Genomic DNA, 20,503 nt, shown 5'->3' on the forward strand with positions numbered 1-20,503 from the left:
CACACCTGCACATACGTCATATGATGAGGCATTTAGAAGGTTACAGAATGGGCCGCAGGCCGAAACTGGCTGAACTACTGATGTGATACAACAGTCTTTTAGGAAATGTCCTGGTATTTACTAGGTAGAAGATGTCCATTTTTAAAGGGAGTATCCACTCCTAGAACTTTCACCACAATATTTTGCAGTTGAAGTGAATTCTATCATGTTATGGTGAATGGACTTTAAAATCAACAACTGGGTGTTGACAGATTTCACTGTGATCAAAGATTAGCCTTAGAGTTCAGAAAGCTAGAAAGCATATACATTCCAGATGACCAAGAAAGGGAAAGACAAGGAAGCTGTTTCTGGGTAGCATGATCATTGAGGAAGTTAATTTTTTTAAATTTTTGTCTGCATTGGGTCTTCGTTGCGGCGAGCGGGGGCTACCCTTTGTTGCGGTGAGCGGGGGCTACCCTTTGTTGCGGTGTATGGGCTTCTCATTGCCGTGGCTTCTCTTGTTGCGGAGCACAGGCTCTAGGCATGCAGGCTTCAGTAGTTGTGGCACGCGGGCTCAGTAGTTGTGGCTCGCGGGCTCTAGAGTGCAGGATCAGTAGTTGTGGCGCACGGGCTTAGTTGCTCCACGGCATGTGGGATCTTCCCGGACCAGGGCTCAAACCTGTGTCCCCTGCATTGGCAGGTGGATTCTTAACCACTGCGCCACCAGGGAAGCGCGAGGAAGTTAATTTAATAGCACTTGGGACAGACCCATCTAAGTGTTGTGAAGTGACAAGTGTGGCTAAAGAAAAGTAAGGCTGGGGAAACTCAACATTGCTGGCCTGTCACTGATACTGCCTTCTAACCGGAGGCAATTGCCTGTGCCCCAGTTTTCCCTGGAAATGCATGATAATACATACACATATACCCTTTCTTCCAGTTAGCTCAAGGTGCTTGAGTGTTCCTTACTACCCCACATATTCCCTGACTGGCCACAGGCAGCTAGGGCTATGCTTGTTTCACAGATGGTGAAACTGAGACTCGGGAAAGTTGAAGAGGCTTCACATAGTGAGTCAGCAATGAAAACAGGTGGAAGAACACGTCCTCTGACTCCTGACGCTCTATTCCTTCTGTTCGGGATTGTGTTGCCTTTTGATGGTTCATGCAGTTTTTGTGATTGATGAAATAAAGTGCTTCCATTAAGGAGACGAAATGTAATCCAGTGTCTGCTAATGGTGGTTAGTGATGAGGACAGGAGAACACTCTGCCTCCTGATGTGGGCTGTCCTGATCCTTTTTACAGGTGACTGCAATGTGAGTCGCCTCCTTATTCTGAGATTTCAATGTTAGCATAAAACGCTTCACTTTGTTTTATATTATTTATAAAGGACTGGAGGATCTATTATCTCACTTTCATACTTATTAGGTAGGTAGAGCAGATTAGGTGGGTAGAGCAGATGGTATTATGCATATTATATCCCAGACAGATTATAACAATGGCCGCCACTTACTGAGCACCTTGCTGGAGCCAGACCCTCTTATGCATTTATCTCACTTAATCATCATCGCAACCCTCGGAAGTATGTGGAATTAGTTCCACTTTTATAGATAGGGACCTGGGGCTCAGAGAAGCTAAGTGATGTGTTCAAGGTCACACAGACTTGAAGTCAGTCAGATTCCTAAGACCCTGATGCTCCCATTGCACTCCATTTCCTTTCAAATGATTGACTTGCCCTATGTCAGTATTAGAAATGGTCTCCTGAGCCTAGCACAGTACTCCTATTGATTTATTGTTCTCTCCCATAAAGGGCGAGAACTCAGCTAACCAGTTGCTTCATTTAACAATTAACTGATTAGAGTTGCTAGACCAGTTAAAAAACAAATTTCAATAATAAGAATATAGCAGTTATCACATACCTAGTGCTTAGAATTTGCCAGGCTATGATCTAAAATTTGAATGCACATTAAATCATTTAAGCATCACAACAATGTACAAAATAGTTATCATTATGTGATGTAGTTACTATTATCATCCCTGGATGAGAAAACAGGCACAAGAGCTTAAGCAGTTTGTCCAAAGACAACCTAGAAAATTGTGGAGACAGGATTTGAACCCAGTCTGGCTCCAGAACTCTAAACTACTCAGCAGTACTGCCTCTCAATAGAAAATTCAGTTCAGCAAGTATTGGCTTCGTTCCTGTATGCTAGGCTGGTAGAAAATATAGTTCCTACACTTAACAGCTTATGTATTCAACAGAAAACAAGATATAGATACTCACAGTTAATGCTCTGACACCTAGCATATGGAGTTTAAGTGTTGTATGAAGACGTGAGTAAGTATGGATCGAGATGAATAATAGAACGTAAGTGGTCTGGGACAGTTAATTTGCCTTTCTAAGTAATGCACTTTCCTATGGACGAGTGACTTGGCCTCTGGGGAGAAGCTGGTTCCATGTGTTCTAAAATAAGCAGGTTACTTGGCTAATGTTCAAACTTTAAATAGGTATGTGGGTTGTAGCTATTTGACCTGAACCAACTTTAAATTCCCTTGTGTTCTTGCATGATTTCAGTGGAGCTGGAATGAAAAAATTCACTTTTCTCTAAATGTTGTGAAGTTCGAATTTGTTAATACTTGGCAAAATACCGTGAGGCTGACAGGAAGGGAATTCGTAAGTATTGTATCATTGCTGTGTCAGGGTGCTCTCTCTCTCTAGCAGGAAGTGTTATGACTTGCTCTCTAAAGTTGCAATTGTAAGAAGAATGTTGGGTTTCCAGATTGGCGTTCTGGGCGTGGGAGGTTCCTTCTGTTTAGTGCTGCGAGAAAGAAACAACAGGTTTGCTCTCATCCCAGAAGGGTAACGATTTTAATATTATTTCGTTAGGCTCTAACTTTTATATTATGGAATATTTAAGCAGAAATTTACTTTAAACATCTTGAAATCCTTATTATGTGTTTGGGTAGTTACACATTTGGAGACGCTTTCTAAATCTTATGTATTCAAGTAGAAGCAAATTTGTTTTAAGAGAAAATTTTGAAGCTTAGAATCTGACTTGTTCTCTCTCTATATATTGTCTTTATTTGGGGAATATTTTAGGGACTTTGTACTTTTTAAAAATTGGTTTTGTAATCCTAATTATATAGCTGTATCTATCAAGTCAGATGCCAAAGGTTTAAATGACAGAAACTCTTACTTTATATCTGGGGGATGGGGCGAAGGGGAATGGAATTTCAAATACTTTTGATCCCTGTTAAATGGTTTTTCAAAATTCTGTGAAATAGAAGTTGAGGGTAGCTGTTATGACAGAATATGGCAAACCGATTGATATTCTACTCTTACAAAATAACTTATGACAAACAGTTGTCCTGGTGTTTATTCATACTTTCCAAAATACATGAAAATCATTGGTGATGAGATTTTGGTGGTGTTACTGTAATATGGTAGTGATAGTAATTTCTGATGCTCACAAACTCACCAGAGTTTTCTATCACATAGTGATCATATGTTTTATTTCTCCTATTTCAATATAGCTGATTATATAAATCTCGACTCCGAATCAAGGGTAACCTCTCAAATTAGTTGTACTTAACTACACCTGTATGAGGTAAAAAGTGAAGTATGAAACAAAAGAGTCTAGTTTTCTCAATTAACAAGTACCATATTTGAGAACATATAAGCAGGGTATGTTACACTGCAGGAGGCCATTTTAGTGACTAATAGATAAACTTCCAGCTTAGCTCAAAGTCTAAGCTGAAATTTTATCTCTAGTGATTTCTGAGTTGTACATCATAATATTTTGTCTTGAGTTAACTGGTCTGATCTTGCCTTGTGAGAGATATGTACCTGAAGGTTGCCCTTGGCTTCCGTGTTATTTTTCACAGGAAAGGAGAATGGAAATACTCCTCAGGTGTGAAGGTTAATTAATTTCATTAGCAGCAGATATGTTTTTTTCATAAATTATTCAGATATTTTTGGAAAGTGTCAGAGTTCACTTAGGAAATAAAGGGATTGGACCTTTTAAAAGAAGAATGTGCTATTTCAATCCAAGGAGTTAATACTTCTTAGCTTTGTAAAGATGGGGAAGCAGAGGTATAACTTTGTTGTGTCTTTGGGTTTGATATAGTATTCTTCATAACAGGAAAGGGGGCTTTTAGAATATGGTTAAGATGTATATTAAATATCTACAAAACTCTTGTCTAGCAGGAATTTAAAGAATGTCTTCAATCTGACTTAATTGATGTGAATGTTTCTATGGGAAAAATTATTAACTTATTTTACAATAGCCATTGCTTAAAGATCTTATCTTTATTAAGACAAAAAGAGGAAAGTAAACTTTTACTTAAAATGGAAGTATTTGATATTCCTCCAGGAAATGACACAGGATTGGACACCCTTTGGGGTTTAAGTGACTCATAGATATTGGTACTTGAAAAAAAGATCAATTAGAATCTAGCTTATGCTAGATCCTAGAACAGAATAGAGGTGTTTCCAGGAAATGAACTCATTTAATAGCTAAGTAGGGTGAAATCACTCATGGGATGTCTGGGGTTTGCTTTACAATAATTCAGGAGGTGGGGGGGAGAGAGAGGGGTGGGGGAGAGGGAGAGGGGGAAGGGGGGTCGAGAAGGGAGGGAGGGAGGAAGCAGGGAAAAAGAAGAAAGAGGACAGGAAGAGAGAATCAGTGGGGAAATCCTGATAAATCTGATAAATGTAGAATCTGGATGATGGGATTATGGGTGTTTGCTGTACCATTTTCTCTTTTGTATACATTGAAAATTTTCATAATAAAAAGTTTAAGTACAGCTTTAGTTTGCAGCAATTTACATTTATTTCTAAATGATACATTTATCTATAAATTGCAGGTTTGTCAAAACATGATGTGTGCGTGATGTATATTATTGTGAAGGTGAAATGTGCTGCTTGATTGCCAAAATTGTTGCTAAGTAAAAACTGTTTCTTAAAGAAAAAAAAAAACTTTGTTTGACTTTCAGCTAAATTCAAAGAACAGGTTGCAAACATCTTGAAGAGTTTTGTAGTATCTTGAAGTATTAAAGAGCAGTAGATAGTTAAAGCATGCCAGCAGGCCAAGTGCCTGTGAAGAATGTGGGAACATTATTATGTCTTGACTATTTTGTTCCCAGCTTTCTCTATAGCGTATGCATGTTGAAAACCACGCGTGACAACTACTTAGCCTGCAGTATGTTTAAGTCTGTTCACTTTCCCTACTTACGAACATCAGTTCATTCAACAAACATTTAGTAGGGGCTTATTGTGAGCCAAGATACAAAGTCAAATAAGGTACCAGCCCTGCTTTCAAGGAGCTCACAGCCTAGCGGAGGAGATAGAGAAGTAGATGGTCGGACACGCTGGGGGGTGGGGAGCTACTGGAATTGGGGAAGGGGTGTCACTGGTTAGCAGCCAGAACCCTATGCTGCATCTCCTTTAAAACAACACAGACAGAACATCTGAGGTGGTTTAATTGGTTGTAGGTATTAGGGAAGTAGGAAGAGGGCTAAGATAGCTTAGTTTAACTCTGTGCTCATTACTTGGCAAATAACAGCCGCCTCTGCCCCCTTGCCCTTCTTAATAAACCTTCACCCTCTCTCATGCATCCATGGGCATTGTTGGAGCAGCATACACGCAGGAGATAGCAATCCCTTCTTCACATTAAATATAGTGAGCTAATGTTTAAGTCTCCTTAATGTTTTTGGGTACATCCAAAGCAAAATTGCGCTTATAGGCAGGCAGCTACTTGGGGTTGGATAAGAGGGAGAGTTAGCCTTCAGTCACTGATAGAACCTTCCAGAGTTCATTGCTCAATTGATTTGGAATTTGAAACGTATTTTGTCATGTAAATAGTCAGTAAGGTTTTTTAGGTCATTTCACAAATGTCCCTGAAATGGTATGCCATGTTACCAAAATGATATGTTTTTGTGTTCCTATTATTTTTAATCTAAATGAATTGTAGAAGCATAGTTGCTAAATGTATCCAGATGTGTGTTCCATCAGCCAGCTGCTTTATTCTCTAGTCCCGAATCCTGTACAGCCTAACAGCATGTATAACAGTGCCTCATGGGAAAATACTGTCTGTTCTATTGGGGGTTATCTATCAATGTCCTCTGTGTAGTTTTACCAATTTGCAGCTGAAATGTCAAGTAGAATTACCAGAGGATCTAGGCCTGAAAAACAACCTCGTTAAGTAAAGTGTGTTCTACGTGTTGAATGTTGCTTTCATCACAGAAGTCTGCTCTCCACGTTGACTATAACGAACAATTTTTAATAATGCTGAGGTGCTGGAATAATAAACAGTAAAATCCTTCACCACTTCTTCTGTCTGCTTTTACCTTTCCTAAACTTTCAGGACTAGAAACCTGTGACACAGGTGAGACCAGTTAGAGTTTGACTCACTTGTGACTTTCAGAGCAACAGATCATTAAATTGAGAAAGAGGCATATAACCTCTTAAACTATTACAATTGGTCCTTTACCAAGATTCCATTAAAGTTTTCTAAAAGTAAGCAAACAAAACTCCAAGCCGCTTGCCCCTGGAGAAAAATCAGCTGTAAGGTAAAAAACTAATCACTAAAAAAACTAGGAGTACCACAGTGATGGCTTATGTATGAAAAAAGAAATCCTAAACTCAAAATCAAATCGTCACATTGATACTTGAGTGTTTGCTTACATTTGTACTAAGTTATTAGCACTGATACAAGGGGAATGGTTGTTTACAGTAGTTAGCATGTAAGAGGCTGAAATTAAGGGATATTAAATACAGGGAAGCAGAAACATGTCATATATAGGAATGAATGTGCCACGAGAGAAGGTCAGCATTCATGTCCTTCTTTTTAAAAAGTATGGCCTGTTTTATTGTCAGTACTCACTTAACACCAGTATTTTGAAGAAAGAACTTTTAGAACTCTATAATATATAGTATCTACTGAACCCGTTGCCAATATTCTATATATTTTACACAGTTACAATTTTGGTGATTTCAGTTCAAGGATTAAGTGAATCCCTCCTTTAAGTAATAAAAACAAATGAGCTGAAAGGAACTGCATTTTCTGGCAACCGTCCATATTTCTCAATATGCTGGTCACATTTGTTAGGAGGTTTTTTTGTTTTTGTTTTGTTTTGTTTCGTTTTTTGGCTGTGCCATGCAGCGTGCGGGATCTTAGTTCCCTGATTAGGGATCGAACCGGTGCCCCCTGCAGTGGAAGCACAGAGTCCTAACCACTGGACTGCCAGGGAATTCCTGGTTAGGAGTTTTTAAATTATCTTCCATAGGGTATAATAGGCATGGGCCTTCTTTCCACAAAGCAGTGTGTAGCCTCTTTGTTTTTATTTTTACGGTAAGAGTAATTAATTACCTTCTCTCTCACATACTCTTTATTTTTTTAAATTTTACATTTGCTGCACAGCTCTTTGTCTTGGGCAAAGTCGCTCAACTACCCTAGGCTCCTGTTTCTTCCCTAATATAATTTCAGTAATCATTGAATATTGGGCATGTTGCAGATTATCACCACCCTCAAAACATTGCGGTCAACTGGAATATTTTTTGAGCCATACCTCTGTACCCAGCATCCAGCAATGGATTATCATTGTGGGAGTATCCGAGAGGAAGACGAAGTTTAGACTCTGTTCTTGACAAACAAACAATCTTGAAATAAGACTTGCAGAGCAAGTAATTAGACAAGTATTTGTGTGCTGTTGGTGAAAGAATGGTTGTCTTTGGTTGGGGAAGATTATTCTCTTGGACCAAGTTTGAGGATCTGTGTGGAGGAGGCAGATGAACTGAATCTAGTAGGGATGATGGATGTCCCAGCCAGGCTGTACTCACATCCACTTATATAACTATAGGAGGAAGTCTATAATTAAATTGCTAAATTTTGTGGCAAGATTCTAAATCCTGTGGGAGTTGAAGAGAAAGATCAGCAGGGGTGTGGAGTCACTGGGCAATGTGGTTTGGGAGAGGATGAGGCTTCTGCTGAAACTTGAAGGACGAGTAGGATTTGGATAAGAAGATAAGAGGAATAAAGCGGACGGTGTTATAAGTGTGAAAGGTAGATACAGAGAGAGGGAGTTCTTACTAGCAGGGAGGGAAAGAGGTAGTGGGGCAGGGTAAAAGATGCTGATGTAGGAGTTAATAGGACGGGTATCGTTCAGGAGGATGGTTGTGATCAAAAAGCTAATTCTGAGTGTTGTTGAAAGGTTAAACTGGTTAGATGTGACTAGGAGGAACACTAGAGGACCAGGAATACCAGGCAAAGTTTAGACCAGCTGTTTAGGCATAAGAAATTATAGCTTCCTGAAATGGGACTGACATGATCAAAATGGTTGTGGGTACTAGATGTGGACCTTTTTTGATTCAAGATATTTACTGAGAATGCATTGTGTCTCTGCGTAAAGTGCTGTGGTGAATACAGAGATGAGTAAGCTGTGTTTCTACTTCAATAAGTTTATAGTCTGTGGGGAGATAAATTCATTCCCTAAGCCGTGGTTGAGGAAGCTACGCAGTACAGCATAACGATTGAGAATGCTGACTTTGGTGTCAGGTGGAGTTGGGTTTGAGACCTGGCTCTACCCCTCTCTAGCCGTGTGACTTTGGGCAAGTTACTCAACTTCTCTAATCCTGTTTGCTTTTCTGTAAAATGGAAATAACAATATTACGTGGTTCATAGAGTTTTGCTGAGAAATAACTTACATAATGTATATAAAGCATTTAGCACAGTCCATGTAAACAATTGGTCCTCCAAGAATGTTAGCTGCTATAGTATAAACTTACAATGATATGTTATTATATTAATTAGTTATATTACCTACTCTGTAGGCACAGTGAGAGGGGCTGGGAATATGAAGATGAATGGGAAACGGTCCCTTCCATCCCATCAAAGAGCTTATGTATAGTAGTATTAAATGCTATCCTTGGGGTGACTATATTTTCCCATTCAAAAATTAGTACATATGGTCTGACAGTAAGATATTTAAAATTGGAGCTGTCTGAAAGGATCCAGCACTGGCTGTAACAGAAGAAAGCATGCAGTTCTGTGAGAGTCCTGGGAACAGAGAATTTTTCTCTCAGGTGGGGACAGACACTCCAAAGAGACTTTCTCAAAGATGCTTTTGAAAAGTACATAGGAGACAGGTGAAGAGCATTCCACTGGAGAGAAGCACAGAGGAGAAAGAACAGAGGTGGGAAAATACATGGCCTGTTTGGGGAATAGGGTGTGAAAAGAGTGTGATTCCAGGGTGTGCAGTGCGTGTAATGGGAAAAAACATTGGAAAGATAGACAGGCATCAATACAGAAAAGTGTAGGGCTTAGGATGTTGTGCTTAAAAGTTGGGACTTGCTTTCGTAGGAAGTATACCTTTGATCTGCTCTTCAGGAGGTTAGCAGCGTAGAGATTACATTGGAGGGAGACAGGACCATAGATAGATCAGCTAAAAGGCCTTTGGAAAAGGCCAGACATGAGGTGATAAAGGGGTATGATAGAAGAATCCAGAGAGCTTAGTGATTTATTTCAATCTCCCTTTGTTTCTTGTGGCCAAACTTCTCAAATTTGTAAACCTGGAGACTGAGGAAAGTAGGGAAGTTGAAAAGGAGACCTGATTTGACAGGAGAGATATTTGAAAAGGGGAGAAATAATGTGGCGATAAGTTCAAATGTAGACACTTAGACTCTCCTGACTGGAATTTTCCTCACTGACCTTCCCTCTCCCTTGGCCAGAGGGTCAAGTCCAGATTTTGAGTGTGGCCCTTCTAAATTAGACCCTGACCTTCTGCTCCAATTGTGTCTCTCTCAAACCCTAGGCACAGTGCTCCAACCACACTATCTTTCTACAGCTCTAGAATATCATCTTCCTCTAGAATATCATCTTCTCTCTGCCTGGAATGCCTTTACCAGTGATATCTGTCTGAGGAAGCCCTACTTATGTTTTAAGATAAAGTTCAAAAGTCACCTTCTCTGGAAAACTTTTCCTGAAGCCCACCACTGTCACCCCACCACTCAGTGAATAGCATGATGGCATTAATATTATGTCTTTGTTTTTCCATCTTTCTCCCCGCTGGACAGTAAGGTCTTTGAGGGGAGACTTTGGGTCCTAAATCTCTATATCTGCAGCACCCAACACAGTGCCTGGTACATATTAAGCCTTCAATTAAGTCTTGAATATAAATGAATAAGTGGGTGAATATGATAGGCATTCAAGTTGAAATCTTCTCAAGTCATTTGGAAACGTGGCACTAGAGCTTGAGTAATCATAGTGAGAGTGGGTGAGCTTTAGCTCAGCGTGTTGCACGCCCATCTGACCTGGAGACTAGTGCTGTTGACTTACCTACTAGTGACGAGGCAGGGTGGCAGTTTCTGTTGGTACAGGTAGGTATGTGAAGTGTGGCTGCTCCAAAGCGCTGCCTGTTTTGGACAGAGGAAGGTGACAAATACACAAATAACAAATAATGTATTCTTCCATGTTTTGTCCACCCTCTCTTCTTCATGATTCGAGCTTACCAGCTTAAGTGTGTGTGGCCAAATCTCTGATTTTAAGTCATCAGCCTCACTTTACCAATTCTGTTTACCTGGCATACAAGTGGCTGGATAATGTCTATGGTGAATATGCCCTGCTTTTATCTTTTAGTTCCTCTCAACTTCAAGAAAAAAATATAAAATTCGTAATCAACTCTTGATTATCCATGGTTAAGTTTCCCATTGTGTGCCCTGCTTCCTGACCAGCATGGTTCTGAATGACACAGATTAGTAAATAGATTATTTAGTCAGCAGCATTCCTAAAGTGAATCGCCTTAGGGGATGAAAACAGACACCCCCCTCCCCTTTCCTCATCTCCATCAAATACCTTTTAGAATTTGAGTAATAGTTTCAGGTAGGTAGTTGTAGGTACACCTTTCTCAGCAAAGATTTGTGTTGAGGGTTTAAGTATAGTTAAAGGAGCCAGTGGAGTGGTTTCATAATTGCTGTATTGTTAGTCAAACTCTGTAATTAGGGATGACTTCATAGGCATAAGATTCCTCTATGGGTGACGCCCTGAATTCAGACCCAGTTGTACACCATATCCTTTTATGACAAAACAAACAAACAAGGTTTTGTTTGCTTTTCTTTCATTCCCTTATTTGAAAATCTGTTTTCCTGTGTCTCAGATGTTTAGGGAGAGGGTTTGCTTTTCTCCTGATGCTTTCCCTTTATAGCGAAGGCAGGCATAGGAGCTAGGGAGGAAACAGAATTTGGGACAGATCAAAGTGCTCTGCAGATGAGAGAATTCAGAAAAATGCAGAGACCCTGGAAACTTTTACTTTTGATTGATATTTCATTTGGCTAAATTTAAATGGAGGGAAAATATATTTCTTTTCTTTCTTTCTTTCTTTTCTTTTTTTTTTAATATCGGTGCCTGCTCTCTCCATGTAAATAAAGTTCACTTTTGTGGGAAGACAGACTGGGGAAAAGGACACGTTTCAACATATTTCAAAAGTCAGACTTTCTTTTTACCTACCAATCACATACTGTGAAATTGAGGTTAAACTTTTATTCAGCAATAATATTTACTTTTTACCTCTTCACCTTTTATTTTGCATTGCTTATAAAAAATGTGCAAAGTAGGAGGAATGTGACAATATTGACAAGCTGTTAGCTGTTTTTTTAAGTGGTCCTGATAAAAAGTAAAAATTATATTTAAAAAAAAAATCTCCTGGCCGTTCTTCAAGTTGTGTTTAGAAACTGGTCTTAGGCAGGAGCCAAACTGAGTCATGGGTAAAAAATGGCTGACAGATTTTTGTTAGTCCCATCCTTCTTAAATTACTTCGACTTAAAGGCTTATAATTTTTATATATGAAGGAGATCTATTATACTCTGTAGTCAATAATTATAGGGCAAATGACATAACTTTTCGTACATTCCATTTAAAAGGTTTAGTAGAACTTATGCCTTATATTTATATAGCCTCTCACAATTACTTAGGCATTGATTTGTTCACCATTTTCTTTCATTAAGGATTTGAAGTTGCTGTATAATACTTTATAGTTTACAGAGTGCCTTCACATTGCCATCTTTAATCTTCACGAGGACCCTAGGGAAGTAGTTATTATCGCTATTTTCAAAAGAGGAAACTGAGACTTAGCAGGATTAAATAAACTCGCTCATAGACACACTGCTAGGAAGTAGCAGAGCCGGGGAACTAATTGATGTCTTCTGATTCCACATCTCACAGTCTTCCTGTCATAACATACTGCATTTTGGGTGGGGAACAGCAGTTTGCCGCAAGTGTTCAGGATTGAATCAACGTGTCTTTAGGGCAATAATGATGTCAGATCATCTATTTTGCTTCCTAAACCCCAGTCTGGGATGTTTTACTTGCTTTGAGAGAAAAACATCAATGAATGCCTGATGAAGAGGGATAGAGCTTTCAGTAATTTTAATTTGCAAGTTTTCTAAAAATCTGATGTTCCTGGGAGTCTTCCCTAAAGTATTTAAATGTGATATTTTCTCCCAAGATAGTATTTAATTGATTGATTTCCTTAAAGATTCCATCAGGTACCTTTGAGTAGTCTTAAGGACAAAGTTTTTTTATTCATAGTGGGAAAAAAAGTCTGCATTAAATAGCTAATTTAAATATTGTGATTTTTGTCAACTGAAGTGTATATTGTGAGCCTTTTAAACTTTACGTTGGATTTTAGTTTTAGCTCAGGTGCTTCAGGGTAGCATTTATTTATTTACTTTCAAATAATTGTAAATAAATGAAATTGAATTTATTCAAGTGAGAGACTCCTAAATTAAACTATTTTGTTATCCTGGATCAAACAAATGTTGTTTTGGGAATATATGTGTGTTGCAATTCCTTTTTACTCTTACTCAGTTGTGCCTCTTCATGTCTCCTGTAGATGAAAAATCTGAGTTATAGGTGTAAAAGGGGACACTTTAAGCTTTCACTATGATAATTAGACGGGAAAAAGAAATTAGAAAACTTGAAAGTATATTTTGGGGACTTCCCTAGTGGTCCAGTGGTTAAGACTCCACGCTCCCAATGCAGGGGGCCCAGGTTTGATCCCTGGTCGGGGAACTAGAGCCCGCATGCCGCAACTAAGACCCAGTGCAGATATGTAAACAAAGAAAGAAAGAACAGAAAGTATATTTTGGGTTTTTTAAATGCTGCATTGTGTTAATATTTTTTTAAGTAAACAGGTGCCTCGAAATCATTTCTGTGAGATCTGTGTATTTCCTAATTTTGCACGAAGAACAAAAGTACTACTTCCTTGGCCTGCCTGAGATGGAATTAATAATCCTTAAGGCCTCCAGAGTCTTTCTCCTTCTCTACCTTTTATTACAACCACTAATTCACTTTATGTCAAAGTATAATTATCTACATTTTTTTGTCTTCCCCAGATTGTAGATTCCTTGAGAGCAGGAACTAGGCATATAACAGACGCCTGGGTAAATTGTGTGACGGTAGAGGTGTGTGTTGGGGGAGGTGTATAAAAAGAGGGAAGAGATTTCTACCCTGTTCAGCCCCACTGCTTGCAAAGGGGAGAAGTGGGAGGGAAGGATTGAGTCAGAACCCACTGTTCAGCAGGGATAAAGGGTGCGGTGGGGCGGGGGTTATGTCCAGAACCATCTTTGTCTAATTTTCTCTTTTATAGAAGTGATATAGTAGTATGAGAATAAAACCGTCTTTAAAAAAAAAAAAAAAGACTAACTAATTTAGATTATTATTGACTCACGAATTGCCCAAACTGGAAAGGACCTTTAGAAGTAAAGGAGAGGGGCTTCCCTGGTGGCGCAGTGGTTAAGAATCTGCCTGCTAATGCAGGAGACACGGGTTCGAGCCCTGGCTTGGGAAGATCCCACGTGCCGCGGAGCAACTAAGCCCGTGCGCCACAGCTACTGAGCCTGCGCTCTAGAGCCTTCGAGCCGCAGCTACTGAAGCCCGTGAGCCTAGAGCCCATGCTCCGCAATAAGAGAAGCCACTGCAATGAGAAGCCCATACACCACAACGAAGAGTGGCCCCCGATTGCCGACAACGAGAGGAAGTCTGCGCACAGCAACGAAGACCCAACGCAGCCAAAAATAAATAAATAAATTTATTTAAAAAAAAAAAAGAAGTAAAGGAGAGGCCACATGTTTTGGATTTTCTGAGACAGTCTCACTTTCAAACTTTCTGTGCCATTGTTCTGTGTGGTATTATTACGGGAGATGGGCAATAATTTCGTATTGAAAACATCATTACTTAAAATATACATGAAGAAAATTGGAGTAAATCCTATATAGTATTTTTGTAATGAGAGGTGTTGAACACCATGTTAATAAAATATAGAATATTTTTTTTTGGCCGTGCCGCGGGGCATGTGGGATCTTAGTTCTCCAACCAGGGATCAAACCTGCAGCCCCTGCCGTGGAAGCGCAGAGTCTTAACCACTGGACCGCCAGGGAAGTCCCTAGAATACTTTTTAAAAGTACTGTCATCACGTTGCAGCTTAACTTATGCAAAATCACTTTTTACTCTTAATCTTTAAAATGTCTGCCTTCGTATCCAACTGAAGGTCTTTACCTTATAAATCCCGAGACTGCTCTGAAAGGTGTTTTTATTCAACTTTCTACTGAGAAGTTGTCCCTCTTTAGTGACATTTTAACACCATAGGTAAGAAAAGTTTATGAACAGGCAAGTTCTGTTTTATGTTTTTAAAAAGTCTGTTTTTATTTAATTTTTTAAAAATATGAGTCATTATAAATGTGTGTTACATTATGGTGGAAACTTAGCTAATAGTACCATATGGTCATTTTAAAACTTCCCAGGGATTTGAGAAACCTGAGTTTGAATTCCAGGTCCATGGTCTCTCTGAGCCTAGGTTATCTCTAATAAGAGAAAAGGGAGTAAGAATATTTACCTCAAAAGGCTGTTATGAGGGTTCAGGGAATTAGTAGGAATATGAATTTGTCTAATGTAGGGCTTGACACAAGTTGTTGAATGGATGAATTTATGAAAATACTATTTTATTGAGTGCCTTACTACCTTCCTGGGACTGTGATAAGTTCTAGAAGTGACAACTGTGGGTGTGCAGAAGACAGATGTGGCCCAGCTCTCTCTTGAGTGTCTCTGTACTATTAGTCATCGTGGCAAAAAAGATGAGTTGGCGAGTAATTTTTTAACTTTTAATAAAGATGTCTAAAAGGGGGAATTCCTTGGTGGTCCAGTGGTTAGGGCTGCATGCTTCCACTGCAGGGGGCACGGGTTCAATTCCTGGTCTGGAAACTAAGATCCCACATGCCGCGGTGCGGCCATAAATAAAGAAGTAAATAAATAAATCCCACAAATACATATGAAAGGCTATTCAAAAATTATTTTTGAAATGTCTAAAAGGGGTAAATATAAGATCTCTAATTTGCATTTCACATAGTTTGTGAAATTTTACACAGACTACTTTTTTGAAAAGGCGACACATTCAGAACAGTGAAGCTATTCTGTATGATACTATAATGGTGTGAAAATGCGTAATATGTATTTCAATGGCAAGAGTGAGCCTAATGTAAACTATGGACTTTAGGTAACAATGATGTATCAAAGAAGGTTCATCAATTGTAACAAATGTACCCCTCTGATGGAGGATGTTCATAATGAGGGAGGCGGTGCGAGTGTGAGGGCAGGGGGTATATGGGAACTGAATTCTCTGTGCTTTTTGCTCAATTTTGCCGTGAACTACTCTAAAAAGTAAAGTTCTTTAAAAAGGTTTAAAAGACAGAAAAAAACAAAGCCAAAAAAAAAAGGACAACACATAATCATTTTCATTTCCTTCTGTCTAAAAATTGTTAATAGGTTGGTATGTGGGAATTTTCCATTGTGGTACAGACCTCCTTTCTCTGTTGCAGGGCTCAGTCAAGTTTTTCTGTAAAGGTCCACATCATGAATATTGTACGCCAAGAGGCAAAATAAGAATATTACATTATTAATATCAAGGGTTTAAATATTATTTCCACAAATTTTTACTGACAAAAGTCAAAATATAATAAATATTTGAGTACTTTTTTTGGTAATACAACTCTACTGATGAGAAGAATGGAATTTTTTTTTCCCCCCCTGGGGTAACATTTCACTTAATTCAGGTTCAAACATTTGACAGCAAATGTTTATCTGTAAAAACCATACTTAGCTTGGGGACGATACAGAAATAAGCAGTGGTCCAGATTTGGCCAACAGGCCATAGTTTGCCAAGCCCTGACTATTGGTTAAATAGGTAAAATAGGGCCAAATCAGAAAGAGTATAAACTCAAATAATATTAATAAGTTGTGTACACAAAGATGTGTTGATTAGCCTGCTCTTGTGTGTGTTTCTGTATCAAAGCCAAAAATAATTTGTTTTAGTTGACTCCTCCTTTAATGGGGATGATTGATAACTGTTTTTATGCTATCTGAAAATCAGTTTTTTCACAGTGAAAGATTTTTAAATGGCTTAACGGAAAAAAATGGTGATATATGGAAATGGTGATATATAAATGGAAAAAATGGTGATAACTATGTGAGGTGATAGATGTGTTAACTTTTATTGTGGTAATCACTTTGCAATATATATGTATATCAAATCATTATGATATACACCTTAAACTTACACAGTATTATATGTCACATATCTCAATAAAGATGGGAAAAATGGAAATAGCCAGTAAGATAGATACATAAATGCTAAATGAAAAAGTTAGGTTTTTTTTAACATTTATTCATTCATTTATTTATTTACTGGCCACACCACATGGCATTCGGGATATTAGTTCCCCAATCAGGGATCGAACCCGTGCCCCCTGAAGTGGAAGCGTGGAGTCCTAACTACTGGACCGCCAGGGAAGCCCCCAAAAAGTTATATTTTACACAAATCTTTGGTCACATAATTTTGACTTAGTTTTGGCACATATAACCAAGAATTTCTGTCATTGCTCGGTACCTTCCCCTTCCTTACATTCTTTGAACGTAATGTAAGATTTTGTCCTTGAAAGGAAGATTCACAAGTATTTTTTTCTGAATAACTTTTGGTAAATGATAAGTTCTCATTTGTTTGTTTTCTTTATTATGGCTGTAGCTAGAAATATGGGGACCTATTCAGATGTTTTTAGTAGTTTGCATTTCTAGAAAGTCTAAATTATCCCTAAAATCAGAGTTTGCAGGAGTGCTTATAATCATCACAAAATTTTTTTAAGTCTTAAAAAATGTTTTTCTTCCAGTTTCATTGAGATATAATTGACATATAGCACTGTATAAAATTTAAGGTGAACAGCAAAATGATTTGATTTCTATACATCATGAAATAATTATCATAATAAATTTAGTAAACATGCATTATCTCATATAGATACAAAATAAAAGAAGTAGAAAAAAATTGTTTTCCTTGTGATGAGAACTCTTAGGATTTCCTCTCTTAACAACTTTCATATATAACACACAGCAGTTTTAATTATATTTGTCGTGTTGTACATTACATCCCTAGTACTTATTTATCTTATCGCTGGAAGTTTGTACCTTTTGATCACCTTCATCCAATTCCCCCTCCCCTTACCTCTGCCTCTGGTAACCGCAAATCTGATCTCTTTTTCTATGAGTTTGTTTTTGAAGTATAATTGACCCACAGCACTGTTAGTTCCTGTTACTCAACATGGTGATTCGATACTTCTGTACATTTCAAACTGATCACCATGATAAGTCTAGTTGTCATGTGTCACCACACAAAGATATTACATAGTTATTAACTATGTTCCCCACACTGTACATTTCATACCTGTGACTTATTTATTTTCCAATTTATAATTGGAAGTTTGTACCTCTTAAGCTCCCTCACATTTCTTTCCTCCCCCTCCCCCCTCCCCTCTGGCAACTACCTGTTCTCTGTATCTATGACTCTGTTTCTGTTTAAAGTCTTAAACCCTTCTGGTTTCTCTTTAGATCTTTAAATGGATGAGATGGCTACCACTCAGATTTCCAAAGATGAGCTTGATGAACTCAAAGAGGCCTTTGCAAAAGTCGGTAAGTGTTTTTTGTAGAGTAACTATAGTAAAGCAATCTTTATTTGGTACTAATCAAAGTTATTTCTCTGAAAAGTTATATGAATGGTTAATCATGAAACTTAGGGCAAGGTAGTTAAAACCAATGGAATAAAGTTTTAGAAGCTACACTTTAAACTATGTTATTGCTAATTATATCTAGTATCTAATATGGTCAAAGGTTTTTAGTCCAGGGTCCCAGTCTTTAACTGGGGGCTGCTGTGGCTCCTGAAATTTTTAGACAAATTTTGTGTTGTTATCGTATTTTGTGTATCATATTTTTCTGAGGAGAGGATTTGGAGCTTTCACCATATTCTTAAAGGGCCAGGTGACCCCTGAAGATGTTAAGAACCATTAGATGATGTTTTACCTTTCCCTAATTAGCGTGGCTTTCCTGCCTTTTTCATGGATCTTATTTATGTGCCTTTGGAGAATGCACACTGTTCAACCTTCTTAAATTGAATTAGCATCAGTATAAGATGGGAGGGATTAGCATGCCACTTGGTTTATCCTTAAACATCACATAACATGTCTTCGAATTCAGCAGCTATGGAAGCAATTTATAGTATTTACATTCCAAATTTCAGTGCTCAGGTCAAGTCAGTGAAGATAATGAGAAAACAAGGTAAGACCTGATTATTGATGTGTGTGCTCACATGAGTCAACATGTGCTTTGAGAGGGAGACTAATACTATTTGGTATCTCCTTGATTAAAGGGTATGAAGTTAAATCAAAATGATTTGTTATTTAAATCAGAATCTACTCTTTGACCTGTGTTGGGAACCCCATCAGTGAAAAGTGAGGAAATACACATCCCTATTCCCATACATTTATGAGCAACATTTTCTATGAAGTCATTTAGTAATAACAACATGCCTTGGGAAAAATAATGACTCCCCCAGCCAGCGTGACTATTCATAATCCCATCAGAATTCTAACTAGGAAAAAATAAGTCCTGGATCTAACACTATTGTGTGTGTGTGTGTGTGTGTACGAAAAAAAGGCAGTCAATTAACTTGGCATATATATCACTTACTGGAAGAAGTGTACTACTCAGTTTAATATAGATTGATCATGAAAAAACAGCAGGTGAATTCTTGGCTGCAAGACTTTTTAAATCACATTATTCTGTAGAAATTGTTCTTATCATAATTGTTTCCTTCAAGCCTTCTGTTTTATTTATATTCATCTTTCAGTGTTTGGGACAGCCTGATTTGTTTTTTTTATGAATAGGATTTTGGGGTGGGGACCTTAGTGCTATTGCTTAACCTGCAAGGCCTCACCTCCTCAAATCAATGTTTATTGTTGAATACAAGCCTTGTTCTCATGTGCAGCATCTTGGAAATATTTGTGTGCAATATTTTTTAAAAATTAAAGCTAATTTGAATATGGCTTACCTGATGGCACTAGGATACTTTTATCAGTAAAAGAGCTTAATTGCTCTTTTAAAGCTTAATGATATAAAGAGGGTTGACCAGTTATCTCCAAGGAGGAAACAGGGCTAAATTGAACTGAGAGATCAATTAAAGCTTGGACTGCAAGAAAGGGTCATTGTGGAACTACTGTCTTACTTTAAATCATACATCTTGGAGGGTTTAGGGTAGGCAAACACCTTCCCAAAGGCGGGAGATTGAGCCGTGTGTCTTATCGAAGCCCTACCAGGCATGTATTTCTATGATATGTAGACTCTTATTACTCTATATGCTGTAAATAGGGATTCTGGAGTCCAAAATTTCTGTCTGTTCCACATATTATTATTTTGTATTCCCCCTCAGTATCTAGCTTACTGTTGCACAGGTTAGGTTTTCAATACATAAATAGTTAATTGATTGAGTTCCAAGGAATTATAGGTAGTCTTTTCATGTACTGGGACTTTGTCATTATCACAAGCGGTCTTTGTTATGAAGATTTTCATCATGGCGGAATTTATTCTGAAGGCTTTGGCCATTACAATGTAACACATAAAATTTATATTTTTCAGCATATTTTTAATATGCTTGTGTATAGTCTGTCTTTTAGAAAAGTGTTTAAAGACCCAGCTGAATCTTTTGATTTTCCTTTAAAATATTTGTAGTTTTTAGTTATTCTTATTTGCAGAGCCCTTAGGCAACTGTCAAAGGTGTTATGGAAATCCTTTTTTTTTTTTCATTCAGGGAAACTTGATTTTAAAAACAAGCTCTATAACCTATTTTCCTGACAGTTCTTTCTTATGGGGAGGGGAGGGGAGGGAGGACTACTTTGTCTCAGTTCAATTGTGACACAGTATGGAAATCATTATATGATTTTTCCCATCTATTAAAAATAATAGCCTTGATTATCTCTTTAGAAATTCAGCAAAATAATAGTGTGTGGAGAAAATCTCTGTAATTACCACTAATCATGGGTTTTGTTCAATCAATTAATAGTGCTTTGAAACTCTCTTTACTAGCAATAAAAATCGAGTATTAAGATTTACAATTCTCCTTTCACTCACTTTCTGCACCTGCTTAGTGTTAAGTTCCAAGCAGTATA

At 38.0% G+C, this 20,503-nt stretch overlaps 1 protein-coding gene across 5 annotated transcripts in view; it reads left to right on the top strand.

Annotated features, from left to right (window-relative positions):
- PLS3 (plastin 3) overlaps window positions 1-20,503 on the top strand; it is a 90,348-nt gene that overhangs the window by 26,580 nt on the left and 43,265 nt on the right. For 3 of the 5 annotated variants that reach the window (XM_036839848.1, XM_036839851.1, XM_036839852.1), the window contains one exon: window positions 17,895-17,975. In XM_036839848.1, coding sequence (XP_036695743.1) covers window positions 17,903-17,975 — 73 coding nt within the window. In that variant the 5' untranslated portion in view covers window positions 17,895-17,902. Of the gene's footprint in view, window positions 1-2,666; window positions 2,831-17,894; window positions 17,976-20,503 lie in introns of those variants that run through there. The other 2 variants (XM_036839853.1, XM_036839850.1) reach the window with 2 other exon arrangements.

Source organism: Balaenoptera musculus, chromosome X (genome assembly GCF_009873245.2).
Source record: "Balaenoptera musculus isolate JJ_BM4_2016_0621 chromosome X, mBalMus1.pri.v3, whole genome shotgun sequence".
NCBI lineage: Eukaryota > Metazoa > Chordata > Mammalia > Artiodactyla > Balaenopteridae > Balaenoptera > Balaenoptera musculus.